Here is a 16536-nt window from a genome sequence, read left to right on the forward strand (position 1 = left end):
AATTTACAGTATTTGAAAACTTTGATCATTTTTTTAAGTGGCCTTCATCTCAAGAGTTCCATTTGTATATGAAGGAGAATGTTGTTTAATTAATTATATACAGCCTAGTGCATATTTAAGGCATGATCTCCATGATGGCAGTTACCATAATTTATAATTCTTTTTTATGGTGTCTGGAGCAAAACGTACCACCTCAAACTGTGTCTCATAGGCATGTGAAAACAATGAAGGCCCAAAAGCCTCAGGAAGAAACCCCGACCTTTCCCCGAAGTGCCGCAAGAATGTAAATGGAGGACTTGGTCCAGGAAGGAAGCATTCACCTTAAACAAGTGTGAACCTGGTGTGTGGACAGGGAGGCACCTGCAAATTTGTTAGACTCCCTCTCTGTGGGAGTTCTTGTCATGACTCAGTTGTTAACGAATCTGACTAGGAACCATGAGGTTGCAGGTTCGATCCCTGGCCTTGCTCAGTGGGTTATGGATCCGGCGTTGCCGTGAGCTGTGGTACAGGTTGCAAACGCGGCTCGAATCCTGCGTTGCTATGGCTCTGGCGTAGGCAGGCATCTACATCTCCAATTCGACCCCTAGCCTGGGAACCTCCATATGCCGCAGGTGCAGCCCTAAAAAAGGCAAAAAAACAAAACAAAACAAAAAAAGAATCCCTCTCTGTGCCCCAGTGTCTCTGCAGGGTCTAGCAAACATGCATTTACCAAACATTTGCTTTTTCTCTCCATGTGACCTGCCTTCCTCTCCTTCGAGGTCCCAAACCACCACCCCAACATCCTTTGCTGTCTTTAGATGGTATTTAGGGTGAGAGTTTTGGCCATCTGGATGAGTGACTCACTGTTCCAAGGTCTCTCCCATGTGTACATGTTATTAAACTTTGATTTTTCTCCTATTAATCTGTCTCATGTCAATTCTGTCAAGGACAATGTCTGTGACTCCCTTGGAGGGAAGAAAGGAATCTCTTTCCTTTTGTTTCCACAGCCTGGGCCAGACACACACTCAACACAGACGCATTGACAGGAAAATCCTCCTCGTCTAACGCATAACAGGACTAGATAGTACAAGGAGTGAACTGAAAATCCACGAAGCCTCCTTCTAGCTGTACCAAAGGAGGTCAATATCTTTCTAAGTTAGGTGAGTATTTATATTGTGTAAAAGTTCTGCATTCTATATGTAACCAAAAGAATGTGCATAATTAATGCTAAATCAATCAAATGTCTCAATTAAAAATAGTAACAATTACACATTTATATTTTGTATTAAATTTGATTCAGTCAATTCTAACACTCTTTAATCATAAGTAAAAGATATAAAGGATATAAATTACCTATATATTGACTGGTATGTTCTTATTCTGTTTAAAATTTTATGATCCTTTCTCAATGGGCTTCACTAGGGTCCTCATTTTTACTGTTTGTTTTTTTTTAATTATTGTCATTATTATTTTTTGCTTTTTAGAGCCATACCTGTGGCATATGGAAGTTCCTAGGCTAGGGGTCGAATCAGCACTGTAGCTGCCGGACTGCACCACAGGTCACAGCAATGCCAGATGCTTAACCCACTGAGCAAGGCCAGGGATCAAACCTGTTTCCTCATGGATGCTAGTCAGGTTCGTTAACTGCTGAGCCATAATGGGAACTCCTTTTACTGTTTCTTTTAAAATATTTTATTTATTTATTTTTGCTTTTTACCTATTTATTTTTGGCCACATCCATGGCACTTACAAGTTCCTGGGCCAAGGATTGAACCTATGCCACAGCATTAACCAGAGCTACAGCTGTGACAACACCGTATTCTTAACCTGTTGAGCCACCAGGGAATTCCTACTTTTATTTTTTAAATGACAAAAATGCTTATGAGCTATACCACACAATTTAAATGGTTTAAAAAGCCTGCTTTCTACAATTTTTTAAAAACTTTTAAACATCACAGCCTCACATATCACAAAAAATATTTTGTATATTATCAAAATGCTATTTTACACAAATTAGAAAGAACTAAGAGAGGACCAAAGAAACTCATCCACATTAAATGAATTTAAATACCTAAAATATAAATTACTTCCAGAATTAATATCTGCAGATTTTAACTGGAATTTCTTTTGGCCAGACACAATTTAATTGAAACAATGCAAAGCAGGCAGGAGGTCCAGGTTCTAGACAAATGTTTTTATGATTATTAATAAGTAACTTAACTTTTATGTGCTTCAGTTTAAAAAACACTTACAAAAGCAAATTAACTAGATTATTTTTAAGGGCCTTCCAGGTTTTACAGGTCATAGTGAAAAAAAGAACAAAAACAAAAATAAAAACAGGAAAACAGAATCATATTGACTCCCTAGCTATCACAATGGTTAACAGAAGGTGTCAAGAGTATGGGTTTGTTGCGGGAAGATAATGCTTCTGACATATTTTCTAATTTGAGAGCACAATCACATTGCCCATTTATCTCCGAGAAGAGTCCTGAAGGAAGATACTTTAATTTCCCATCTAGACTGTGCTGTGTGACTCTCACATCCCACATCCTGATGGCATAGCTTTGGGGTTACGTTCAACCCAGAGGACAGGTACACTGGTCACAGTTACTCAAATGTTTCAGCCACAACTGCAAAGATTCCAGAAGGATCTGGTTTTTAGAGCACAATTTCCATTTCTGACTCAGTCTTTTAATTCAGCATCAAATGGTTACGCTGAGCAAGAAAATGGGGAAAGGGGAGAGAAGTTGAAACTCATCGACAAAACGTCCCCCAGGCATCCTCTGGTTCCTTCCCAACCACTCCCGGGAAGTGCGAGCCACTCCTCCCTGCAGTCAGCAATGTTCAGAACACCTTGTGCGGTAGGAAGATAAACTCCATCTGCCTGAACTGTCATTTCTCCCGGGTCCCTCTCATCATAGGGCAGTCTCTCTTCAGTATCTACCCCGAAAGCAGATTCCACTTAGGCTCTCTGTCTTGGGACTCAGCCTATTTTTCTTACCTTTTCGTTCAAAAAGTGCCAAGATTTGGGCACTCTTGCCAACCCTGTCTCATCCTTCTTCATTGTTCAGTGTGCTGTTTGGGTCATATTTTTGTCCTGGACATTCTGTCCCCAACGCCAAGGACATATAGCACATGGGGCTGTCTCTGAGCAAGAGATTCTGTCTCATAGGCAGAGTGACAGAACACCTAAGACAATGAGAACCATTTCTTCTTTTGAAGAGAAAGTATTCCTCTTAAAAAAAAAAATCATCTATCCTAATGAAAGAAGCTTACTGGATCTTTATGTTTATCTTAAAATAAAGAATAATTTCTGGAGATACAACTTAAATGATGCTGACTAAATGCCATATTAACTTCTTGTGGTTAAAGGCACATACGATAGAAGTTCCCATTGTGGCACAGCAGAAAGAAATCAACTAATATCCATGAGGATGTGGGTTTGATCCCTACTCAGTGGGTTAAGAATCCAGTGTTACTTTGGCTGTGGTGTAGGCTGGCAGCTGCAGCTCCAGTTGGACCTAGGAACTTCCACATGCCACGGATGTGGCCCTAAAAAAAAGAAAAGAAAAAGAAAAGAAAACACATACAACAATTGTGATAAATATCTATTATTGTCTCATAGAGCAATACTGGAAAATCTAATATCTAATGAAAAGAGAGAAACGAGGAAACCAGTATGAGCTTCCATTCATAAACTGTAATTAGCTTTAAAAAACCAGTATATTCCATTATGCATATAAATCTCGATAAGACAAAACTATGAAAATTTCATGACTTCAAAGCCTTCAATTAAAGTGAAAATGCCTTATTTGAAGATCTGATTATTTTTATGCGTATGACAGATAAAATGCTAAATAAGCATGAAATATTGAAATCAACCTTAACAAGTCGTAGATTTAAGTGACCAAAAGAAAATGAAATATGCAGCGTATGGCTCAAAGTATGAGTTTTTAATCTAAAAAAAGAGAAATGAGCTTTATTGATTTTTTAATTCATACAACTGTCAAGAAAAATTATTTTGCATCTAAGTCAGATAACACATTTTTTATTTCAAAATGAAATACAAGTAAGCATTAGAAGAACTCTACTCAGCATCTATCTAGTGAGTGTTCAACCATCCTGTGAATTCTGGCTATAAAGCTAAATTAAGTCTAGTACAAGTGTCAGAAACATTCACACGGTCAGAAGAATGTTTAATTTGTACTCTCATGAACCCACCTGCAAATTTTTCTTACCTTTCGTTCATAATCATAGCTTCAGTAGTTTTTAGAGAGTGATTAAAATAAAAGTGGTGCATTGAAGTTTGGGGATGAAAACCACGTTCCTTACCTTGGCAAAGTGGAGCAAGGGACTCCCACTGATACATTCCATCTGAATTCCGTCTACAGGTTGCATTGCTGTGGCCAATCATCCGATACCCAGGCTTGCAATAGTAATGCACTTTACTTCCAACTTCTCCTGAAGTCCTATTTAAAACACCACCATTCTTCAGGGTGTGGGTCAAGCTGCAGTAAGGTGCTATGGGAACACAAACACACAAATAAATGTTGCACCTCCCTTGGAAGAGAGATATAAATGAAACATCTCTATTGTTAAAATAGTGGGAAATCATCTCCACTATGGCAACCTGTATTAAAAGCATCCTCAAACACAAAAGTGCTGGCCAGAAGGTGGAGCAATAGGAACTCTCACTCATTGCTGGAATGTGAAATGGTGCAGCCACTTTGGAAGACAGTCTGGCAGTTTCTTATAAAACTAAACATACTCTTATTATATGATCCAGCAAACACACTCCTTGGTATTTATCCAAAGGAGCTGAAAACTTATGTCTACACAGAAACCTTGCACATGGATGTTCAGAGCAGCTTTATTCATAATTGCCAAAACTCAGAAGCAAATAAGATGTCCTTCAGTAGGTGAATAAGCAAACTGTGGTGCATCCAGACAATGTTTCCTTGTGCTAAAAAGAGATGATCTGTCAAGCCATGAAAAGACATGGGGGAACCTTAAATGCATATGACTCAGTGAAAAGAAGCAACTTTGGAAAGGCTAAAAACTGTATGGTTCCAACCATGTGACATCTGGCAAAGGAAAAATTCTGAAGACAACAAAGAGGTCAGTGGTTTCCAGAGGCTGGTGGGTGAAGGATGGTGGATTTTCCAGGCAGTGGAACTACTCTGCATGACCCCGTAATGGTGAATACATGTCATTATACTTCTGTCCAAATGTGCAGAATGTCCAGCATCAAGAATGAACCCCAAAACAGACTATGGACTTTGGGTGATAGTGATGTGTCAATGTAGGTTCATTAATTGAAACAAATGTATCATCTCGTGGGCCTGTTGATAAGGGGCTGTGCATGTGGGGGGCCAAGAAGTAAAGGGAAAATCTCTGTACCTTCCTTTCAATTTGGTCGTGAATCTGAAATTTCTCTTAAAAATAGTCTAAAAAGTAAATAAATAAAAAATTTTAAAAAACCTATAGCCAAGGGCCAACTCTCTTAAGTCTGACATGCAGATCATTTGCAACCATTAATCAACGTGATAGTAGAATCCTGACTCGAAAAAGAGAGAGAGAGAGAGGAAAAAGACATATTATTAAAATGGAGACAATAGAAGGGTATACCATTTTGCAATCAAGGCCATTTTTTCCCTTGTTGTTGTAAAGTGGGTGTTGAGAACTGTGCAATGATGTAGACATCTTTTTATCAAGTGGAATTTGAATAAAATCTTTGAAGAAAATGCACAATTTCAGGTCAATGAACATCTTACAATAGCTTTAATCATCACATTGGTAGGGAGACTTTTTAAAATTAGAGATAGGCATTTGTTAGAATCACAGACTTATGTACGAAGAATATATACCATTTCATGGCTAAAAGAGTCTGCACCTTATTTACACACTTAGAGAAACTCACTTTATTCTCACAAGACCAGTTTCACCTCAGCATAAAATCCTATGAACCAACTCCCTTCAAATGAATAAAACAATAAAGTTGTGAAGTTCGGGAAATCCATAGTTCCTTTTGAAAGAAGAGGTTTTAAAGGTACTGCTTCCCCGTGGGGGCTCCAGATACAAAGCACACACATACAAGGCTGAATGCTTAATGCTGAGCCCTTCCTCAGAAATACATTCATAAGAAACTTTCTGAAGGTTTCCCCTCAGAGCATCACCCAGGAGCAACGTCTATGTGTCTGGCCTCGGTTGTCAACTGTGTTCCTCTGAGAAACATCCACAGAGAGCAGTCTCAGCTGGATAATCTCCTGCAGCACCATTTCACTCTTTTTTAATGGACTGATTTTTATTAAGTTAAAATCCACTAACTCTGGTAAGAAACTCTTATCCCTCTGTCTATGCCATTCTCCACATTCAATTGTTCTGGACTAAGTTCTGTAAGTTTTGAATGATCCAAAATATTTACTTTAGGGAAGGTATGTATCATCACGCACCCATCTATTCAGTTACCCATCTATTCATCAGTTCAGTTACCCATCTATTCAGCACCCAAGTACTCAGAATTACTGTGCCAGTAAATTAAAATGATGATGATGATGATGAAACATAGGCCAAGCAGACTGTGGACCTACTCCAAGTTCAGAGATAAGATAAAGTCTGAAATACTCTTGAAAGGACAGTGAGACCACAGAGTCCATTCTTGGGGTGTCACAGTTTAGGGTGTTAGAAGATATAAACAACGGTGGGGCAGATGGACTGGGGATTTGGGATGGGCATATGCACACTGAGGTATATGGAATGATCAGTCAACAGGGACCTGCTGTACTACACAGAGAACTCTACCCAATATTCTGTGATAGTCTATGTGGGGAAAGAATCTGAAAGAGAATGGCTGTGTGTACATATATAACTGAGTCACTTTGTTGTACAGCAGAAATTAGCACAACCTTGTAAATCAAATATACTTTAAAAACTTGAAAAAAAAAAAAGAGAGAAATAACCTGCAGGATGATTGCATAAGTCTATGGAGTCTGATAACAAATTTCCTTCCTACTGACCATGTTTCTTCTATCATCAGGCTCTCAGGACACACCTTGTTTCCTAACTCATATCACACAAGATACACAAGGGGCCCACAGTGGCTCAGAGCTAGCACAGGAAAGCAGTGGAGAAGAATATGGTGTCCCCCCATTCAGTTCCTGGCTATGTTAAAAACTAATAAGACCATGGATACTCCCGACTAGTATCCATGAGGATGCGGGTTCAATCTCTGGCCTTGCTCAGTGGGTAAAGGATCTGGTTGCAGTGAGCTGTGGTGTAGGTCGCAGACATGGCTCGGACCCAGTGTTGCTGTGGCTGTGGTGTAGGCTGATGGCTTAAGCTCCAATTCAACCTCTAGCCTGGGAATCACCACACGCCATGGGTGTGGCCCTAAAAAGACAAAAAAAAAAAAAAAAAAGAAAGAAAGAAAGAACTAAGAAGACCAGTACCCAATTCTCACCCTCTGCTGTAGTGCCTGGAAAGCAGGGATGAAGGAGGGAGACAGGCAAGCATCCATGATGGAAAATGATGGGGAGAGGTGAGTATTCTTGGATTTCTGGATGGATGCCAGCAAGGCTATAGTTTTGATGCTCCTGGTGCTGAAGCTTATTTTATTCACCTCCATATACTTCATTTATTATCAACTCAACACTCACTTAGCAGTTTATTGAGTCGACTCGAACCACACTTGACAAGCATTAGCTTTGTTGTTGTTATTGTTGTTGTTTTGTTTTTCAATTGTGTGGATCAGTCTTATTGCTCTTATGCCTGATGACCAATAGTTGACATGTGTGAAGCAAACAAAGGTTTGGGATGCAACATGTGGTTGTATGATGGTTACAGCTCCCAGGTCAGGGACATCTTCATTTAATCACTGCTCTAAAATGACTGGTGATGAACTCCTATCAGAGGTCATTGAATCATTGAATTTTAAGTGAAAATCTCTTTAAAAATCTACCTGTATCTCCATCTCTAGAGAGATAGATATGTCCATTCACAAAAGAATGTTTTATAGCCTTCTCTGAAATTCTCTATTTTCCCACTTTCCCAACAGTTTAACAAAGAGAATCTTCTGGTCTATAATGAATGAAAATGCCCTTTGACAAATAGAATTCAAGGTATAGTCATATTAAGTCATTTGCCACACATAAAGCAAGATAAATTATGGTCACAGTGATTTTCCCTCCACTGTCCATATTTGCACATCTGAAATAAATTCAAACAGCTCTACAGGTCTGAGTGTATACTGTTTGGAACAAGGAATGAACACTGATTCCTTGGAACACTGATTGAACACAAACCCAATCATTGCCCGAATGCTTTCAATACCCATTTCAATAGTGCAATACCAGCTGTGAGCCCTTAGTTGATAAGCTTTCTGAATGGCTACTCTGAACAGACGGGGAAAACTAAGGCCTGAGCACATTTATTAGACTTTATAGGGGAAGCATGGGTGAATTTCAGGCCCACTGTCCCTACATTCAAGAGCCATGTCAAATCTTGATGCTCTTTCCCATTTTACAATGCCTACCAGAGATCTCAAATCTTATTCTTAAAACTATGAAGAGCTTCCGCTGTTCCTCCCTCAGAATGGTCCTCATCACTGACGATGTACAACAGACAATGGAATAAGCAACACTTTGGTGTGACACTGTTTAGTGAGAGGTACAGAGTGGGCACTTTCCTTGGGGAAAGGGACCTCAATGGTTACCATGGGTCGTTGAGCAAGACAAAGAAAAGGTTAGATATTTTGCTTAGTAATTCAAATATCTGGGGAATTTAAACTGCCTTTCTACTGCTTTTGTAAGGCAGTATAAACATTAGGTGTGGTCCAGTCTCACTGACAAATGTACATAGGAACTAACTTATCATAAACATATTGACTGATTTAATTAATATAAAAAGCTACTGGTGGAAAATGATTAAAATGTATGGAGAAAGAACAAAACAACTTAAATATTGACAAGAAAAAACATGTAAACATATTTATTTTGTATATAGTTATTTATTTACTTTTTGCTTTTTAGGGCTGCACCCATGGCATATGGAGGTTCCCAGGCTAGGGGCTGAATCAGTGCTGTAGCTGCCAGCCTACACCACAGTCACAGCAATACAGGATCCAAGTCGTGGTTTGCAACCTACACCATAGCTTAGGGCAACGCTGGATCCTTAACCCACTGATTGAGGTCAGGGATCAAACCCGTAACCTCATGGTTCCTAGTCGGATTCACTTCCACTGTGCCATGATGGGAACTCCCCTATTTTGTATATATTTATATGTACATTTCTATATATAGTGTCTGCATTAAGGTAAACAGACATACAGATATATAATCAGTAAAAAGACATATCTTAGTAGTAAGAGGTTGTTATCATTTATAAAATTAATAGCAATATGATTATCTCCTCCTGTTTGTTTCCTTAGCATTTAAACATATTTTTTAATTAATTTATATTACTTTATTTGGGGAGGATGTCTTTGCTTTCCATAGCATGCAATTCAATGGTTTATGATTTTAGTAAAAAAAGGTTTTTTTTTAACGTTAATCAATGGTTTCTTTCCCTAATGTAGTTTAGAGATATCACTCAGAATAATTTCACATCATATTATTTCTAATGAAGTTAATTATTAATCTTCAGAGATCAGATTTGTACTCTAGATCTCTACTTTTTTTTTACTTAATGAAGATCCCTGGTATTAAAAAATACTTTTGCATTAAATATTAGCCCCATTTACAAACCTGCATAACGGATCTTGAATCCTTTTTTACTGGTTGCATGATCTGTGGACCAACGGAGATATAACTGGTTACTCTTGCTTGTAAAATTTGTTTGTTCCGTATGGTTTCCACTTAAGACCACTAGCAGAGGACTTTGACCAGAAGAGCCTAAATAAAACAGGAAAACAAAAAAAGTTATGATATGAATTACCACCTACAAAATGCAAACTACTTTTTAGCTTCTGATTAAATTGTAACCTTACTGTACAATATACAACTATTTTGTTCCAAAGGAGATTAAATTCCAATTAAATAAAGCAACAGAAATATTCCCTGATAAAAAATAATAATAAACAATAGGAGTTCCCATTGTGGCACAGCAGAAACAAACCCGACTAGTGTCCATGAGGACATGGATTCGATCCCTGGCCTCACTCTGTGGGTTAAGGATCTGGCATTGCTGTTAGCTGTGGTGTAGGTCACAGATGAGGCTTGGATCCCACATTGCTGTAGCTGTGGCATAGGCTGGCAGCTGTAGCTCCCATTCGACTCCTAGCCTGGGACCTGCATATGAAGGGGGCTGTGGCCCTAAAAAACAAACAAACAAAAAACAACAAAAAAAGAAAGCAACAACAACAAAAAAAATAAAAAGGAACAATAGCCAACCAAAATAATGTCAGCCATATGTGCTATTAATTCCTAACACTTAAATCACATGAAAGTTACCCATAAAACAGTAATAATTGAAAAAATGAAAGTAATTTTTATTATCACTAGTATTTACAGCATGATATGGATATAGGGTATGGAAACTTTCATGGAATACGAGTGAAACTATAAGTTAGTATAATCTTTTTGGAGAGCAATTTGGTAATATCTAATACAATTAAAGGCTTAATTACATTTTTTATAAAATCCAGCACACATGCACAGGTGTTATTTTTCTAGCAAAATGTTTATTCCAGCATTATTTTTATGGCAACATTTAGAGTCTAACTTGTGGTTTAGAATTTGAAAAAGGAAGCAAATGTGTTTTCAAAGAAATTTTATACTGCATTTAAAAAAATTAATGACTTAGATAAACATGTATCAGCATGGATAATTTTTAAAATAGCAGATTGACAAGTGTGACCAATCTACTTGCAGCTAAATATATGATAGCAACTGTGTAAACATTCACAAGTATGCAATACACAAATTGTGTGTGAGTGTGTGAGTGTGTATGTGTGTAGATATATGGGAAACGACACTTGGTAGTAGATAGACAGACAGATAAACAGACAGATCAATAGGATAGGAAATGAACTATTGCACAAGCTTGACACACAGCTCCTACTTCAAAATATTAATTGCCTCTGGAATTGGTGTAAAGGAATTGGATATGAATGGAGCTCTAAATTCATTTGTACTCCTTGCTTCTTTTTAAAAAATGTGCCTAAGATAGATTTAACAAAATCCTAAAATCCATTACATCAAGTAATGAGTCCACCTCTCTCTATATTTTTCTAATTTTTCACCTTTCTATACAGTTACCTTTTTAAAAATTCAAAAAACAAAGTTAATATTTAACATGGTTAATAAAAACAAGTACACTGTGCAGTCAATTGATACCGCTCTCATCATCATAACTTGATGCTATTTGTTGAGATGAACTGCTTCACTGAATCTAGAAGCTGCATCCACACATCAGGGTCTCCTCCATGACACTACTCCACTAGGGAACTCAAGGCTATCTCATAATCCAACATAACTCCCTCCCAGGAAACCTGAAAAGAATGTAGCCCTCATCGCTAGATGAAATACAAATTTAATCACGTTAAGTGACACATATCTTTGAGAGTCATAGGCAGAATTTTTATTTATGTGAAGACACAGAGAAACCACAACTTCATTCACTGAACTGGAGTTCTCAATAGAGCAGTTCTAACAATGTTTCCAAATGAAACTGTGAGGATCTGTACTGTTTCTCCTCCTTACTGCCAAATTAATATGTTAAAATGATAACCTCCAAACCTCAGAACATGACTTTGTTTGGAAGGTGGGTCTTTAAAGAGGGACTAAGATTCAATGAGGGCCTTAGAAACAGCCTTAATCCAATAGGTCCAGTGTCCATGTGTCCTCATGAGGAGAGGAGGTCGGAACACAAATGGATAATGAAGGGCGACCACAGAGGACAGGAAGAAGGGCGGCAGTCCACGCTAAGGAGAAGGGCCTCAGGAGAAACCCACCCCGGGGACACCTTGATGTGGGATTTCTAACGTCTAGTACTATGAGGAAACATACTCCTGTTGTCTAAGCCACTCAGTTTGTGGCACTTTTTTATGATGGTCCTTATACACAAATACAGAAGCTCACATGAGAAAGATGATCGGGCACTGTTCAGTGCTGTCACAGCAAAGAAGGATCAGAAGAAATGCTATTTCTCATTGTGAAAGATTGTCTGAAGATGTTCCATAAAAGAATAACCATGCATTACTCTCGAAAAAGATAGTAATGTGTTTTGTGTGCTGATTTACTGTTGTTTCAGGAGATAATGTATATTCCAAAATGAAACTCCACAGGGAAATTCACTAACCTGAACGCCACAGGAAAACTCATTAACCTGATTTTAAGAAATTTTAAAGTGCCATTTTTAATGAAAGAACTCAAGTTTCAGGTATCTTAATCCAATCCTCATCATCTTCCACCTGTTCTTTTTGCTTATTGTGGAACATACCCTCTACAGGCTATTCTTCAAAAATACACAGCCAAAGGGGCCCACATAGGAGAGTGACGTGGCCACAATGGAGAGCAGCAGTTACCAAGACGGAAACTCGCAAGTATTTCATAGTGAAGCCCACCATCTTTGTCTTGATATCTTTCTCAATTGAGTTCTATGATGATTAATATCCTTTTTTGTTTTAAATTGAGGAGAATCCACCACTGAAGCCACAGAGAGTAATAAACTCTTGGGCTACTAAAGCTTAAAGTCGATATACTCAACATGCTTTTGGTTTTCTGTTTTGTCAACTCATGAGCTATAAAAGAGCCACTGTCACACTGTCTTTCAAAAAAATAAAAATAAGAGAGATGCAATGAACATGACATTTACTGAAACAAAAATGCCACTGCTTAAAAAATTACTCATATAAAACTCTGACCTTTCATTTTATAGAAAAAAGTCTCTGAGAATAGAAAAAACCTACTCATAGATCTCTGGTAATTCTGACAGCAATAGCTTTGATATTATCTCTATCACCTGTTTTGCTTGTGGTTTATAATGGATGTGATCTGTCTGTATTTTGGGGAGATCACATTGTAAATGCTTAGGGCATAAATTATTGATAATAATTTTGCACTTGAAATTAGAAGACAGAGAAGCACAGCCAGATAAATTTTAATTCAGTGAAGGTGAAACAAAGGAACATGAATCCATCTGAAATGATTATGTAAAAATGTATAACCGTATACAGCATGAACAGGAATATGGATGCGCACACACATGCACACAGAGAGCCCCTGAGGTTGGCTGCTTGCCTTTACTTTTTTTGTGACATCTAATTGGCCTCAAGATACAGGTTTCCTGGTTCCTCTTTGACAAAAAAAGCCAATTTTATACTTGGCTAATGCATTACTTCTTCCCTAGTTCCTAAAGATTAAAGGGATACTCTTCAATAGTATGCGTCCATTTTATTGTACACTTTAAAATCCTCTGAAAATGAAAATATTACTCTTCGGTCCTGTTTCTAGGCATATGAGTAAGAGTTTAATTACCAATTTAGCAGCTTATCTTTGGAAATACATAATTGATTCATCTAGTGTATATCCATACAAGCAATTTAACTATTATGATGCATCAAGTCAGTAAAAGGCATACAAACACCCATAGAATCAATTACAGTAATTTTTTTCCACTGACTTGATTGTTATTTATCTGAACTCTGACAAATCCATCAAAACATGTGAAAACTCTGTTATTATGTACAGCTGTAATTGTATCATGGTGTAATTTTCTGGACTATGACAATGTTTCCGTACAAAGAAAATATATGAACATTGGTTCTATTTCAAATTGACAATTCAACCAAGTACTATGTTTAGGCATAGCATTGCTATATTAAGAAATTCTTTAGAATTGTATAAGAACACAAAAGATTAATGTTGAAAACAGTATTAGCATTTGTTCAGTAAACTAGTTCACTAACGTAAAAAATTGTACATTAAAGACTCGCATAGAATTTATCACCTAGAAATGTCTGTGAGCCATTAGTCATATATCTCTAGTAAAATAATCACTTAGACTGACTAAAGTACTTAGCCCTCTTAAATTTCCTAAAATATCTTCTAAATCAATATAATTTTAGAAGGAGGGAAAGGAAGAGCTTTTTGAGATCATCTATTTTAAAACCCTGTATTAAAGAATGTTTAAAGTAAATTCATGTGTTTTCAGAGTGTATCACTACCATTCTAACAGTTGCAACACAAGTGTTTTACCTACCACTTGATCTCTGAGACCACCCAAGTTCAAGAATATTTCACTTTCTGTTTGGAGAAGTAATTTGCCTTAAGAATATATTCGAGTTCTTGCATTATTAAAAAATATATACATATCACAACGATATCATAATTATATTATGTATAGGTCCCTGGTACCTGAACAAAGTTTAAGGAAACTTACCATCGAATACTTCCAGTGCGTCAAACTGCTTTTCACTTTGGAATGTGTCCACGAAGATGGTGATGTTGTAGTTTGGTTCCACTTTGATGCTCCACGAGCAGGTCTGTGAGTTAAAATAGTTGCCTGGGTACCCTGGACTAAGGATGACTCCAGAAGATTCTGTCCTGACTTCATTGGCTGGGCATTGTGCTAAGGAAAAAGCACCAGTGAACATTTTCCTTAAAATGCATCCAGCTTCAATAGGATAGTTTCTATCATTGGATATACAACCTCATGAAAAACAAAGCCATCCTCCTCAGCTATGACAAATCTAATACAGGAACAAACATAGCAGAAGAGCAACTTTGTAATATCACCTTGTAACTTAAAACATGATTACTTCTACAAATAATAGATAACATATATGTTGATACATAGGATCATTAGATAGGTGAGATAAATGAGATTGATAGATGATGTATAGAGATAAGTGACACATATAGATAGATGATAGATAGCTAGATAGAGCAATGGAACTTACTTATCTCTTAAGGAAAACAAGAGTCAAAGAGATTAAGTCCATCAACCCAATCCTAGGGTAGCCAAGCTGAGGTAGCTGCCACATTGAGAAGAGGCACCTAGTCTGGATGTTTTCTTTACCTGGAGAAGGTCAGGAAACAATGTTCTTGGCCCCTGCTGATCTGCCCATATTGAGGGAAGTAGGGACCACTGATGCAGGAACAGTTAATAGCATCAGTATCTTTCAGGCCTTACAGTTAACAGCATCAGTATCGTTCACTCCTTAGTCACTACCTTACTTAACTTAGGGCAGATGCCTTGTGGATTCAACAACAGCAACCCAGGTTTTCAACTAAAATGTAAGACCTCACCTTTTAAGGCAATATTATAAAAACTGTGACATTTTATACAGTGACAGAAAAATCAATTTATTTCAGCCTTTGATTATACTTTTAATTATACTTAGAATAGTAAGTTTTAAACATTGGATTTGACTGCATGGGACTGTATTAAAAGATGAGTCATACTGGACCCTGGGTTTCTACTATGTAAATTAGGAGCAATTTTTAAGGGGTTAATTTATTGTGAATGGATCGTTAAGATAATATGGACACCTTTTCCCCTCTGCTTCCTTTTTCCCCTTATTCAGCTACACCAGGTTAATCACAATAAAGCTAATCTGTGTAAGTATGAATGCAAAAGAAAATCACCAAGTCCCTGATCAGTCATATCTCTCATTGCTAATTTAATTATCCTCCAGAAAGAGTTGCTTGTAGAATTATTAAGAGAAAATTATTTCTCTTATTGCTGATGGTTCAAAAATAAAGAGAGAATGAGTGTTCCCCTCGTGGCTAGTGGTTAACGAACCAGACTAGTATCCATGAGGACATGGGTTTGCTCCACGGCCTTGTTCAGTGGGTTAAGGATCAGGTGTTGCTGTGAGTTGTGGTATAGGTCGCAGACGAGGCTTGGAACCCGAGTTGCTGTGGCTGTGGTGCCAGGAGCTGTAGCTCTGATTAGATCCCTAGCCTGGGAACATCCATATGCCGTGGATGACAAAAAAATAAAAAATAAAGATAGAATGGATAAACAACAAGGTCCTATATGATATAAGGGACTATATACAATATTGTGAGATAAACCACATTGTAAAAGAATGTTAAAAAGAATATATAAATGTATAACTGAATCACTTTGCTGTATAGCAAAAATTAACACAACATTAAAAATCAACTATACTTCAATAAAAAAGAAACTATAACATAAAAAATAAAGATGTGCCAAAACTATTTTTAAAATGTTCAAAAAGTTACATTATCTGCTTTCCCTCCATGATAAAGAGAAGATATCAAAGTGTGTCTTAACTGTTGCATTATCTCATTTTAATGAGTGAAATGTGTATTATTAAAGCATTCATTTCAAATAAACACATTTTCTAAACAGATGAGAAAGCTTAAAATATTCAAGTAATGGTAAAAAGGTATTCCCCCCACCCAGTTTATTTTGTCCATATTAGTGTTCTCATTGAGATGCATCTTAAAATCTTTTAAATGTTTAGGGATAAGATCACCAAAGGTAAAACATTTCATAGAACCCTCTTAATAAATACATATTTTAAGTAGATTTTAAGAGTATTTACAATGTTAATTAGTGACAAAAATGTAAAAAATAATTCAAACCAAA

The 16536-nt window shown here is 37.1% G+C and overlaps 1 protein-coding gene across 2 annotated transcripts in view; it reads right to left on the reverse strand.

Moving 5' to 3' along the window:
* The window catches only part of CSMD1 (CUB and Sushi multiple domains 1), a 1878204-nt gene that overhangs the window by 105307 nt on the left and 1756361 nt on the right, over nucleotides 1-16536 (reverse strand). For both annotated transcript variants that reach the window (XM_084999785.1, XM_021075826.2), the window contains exons 47-49: nucleotides 14356-14544; nucleotides 9720-9866; nucleotides 4312-4500 (exon numbers count right to left, since the gene is read on the reverse strand). In XM_084999785.1, coding sequence (XP_084855911.1) covers nucleotides 4312-4500; nucleotides 9720-9866; nucleotides 14356-14544 — 525 coding nt within the window. The remainder of the gene's footprint in view (nucleotides 1-4311; nucleotides 4501-9719; nucleotides 9867-14355; nucleotides 14545-16536) is intronic.

The sequence above is a fragment of the Sus scrofa genome, chromosome 15 (assembly GCF_054392235.1).
Source record: "Sus scrofa isolate SSC_HxYL_T2T_F1_AM1 chromosome 15, Sscrofa_HxYL_maternal_Yorkshire_Landrace_v2.0, whole genome shotgun sequence".
In the NCBI taxonomy this organism is placed as follows: Eukaryota; Metazoa; Chordata; class Mammalia; order Artiodactyla; family Suidae; genus Sus; species Sus scrofa.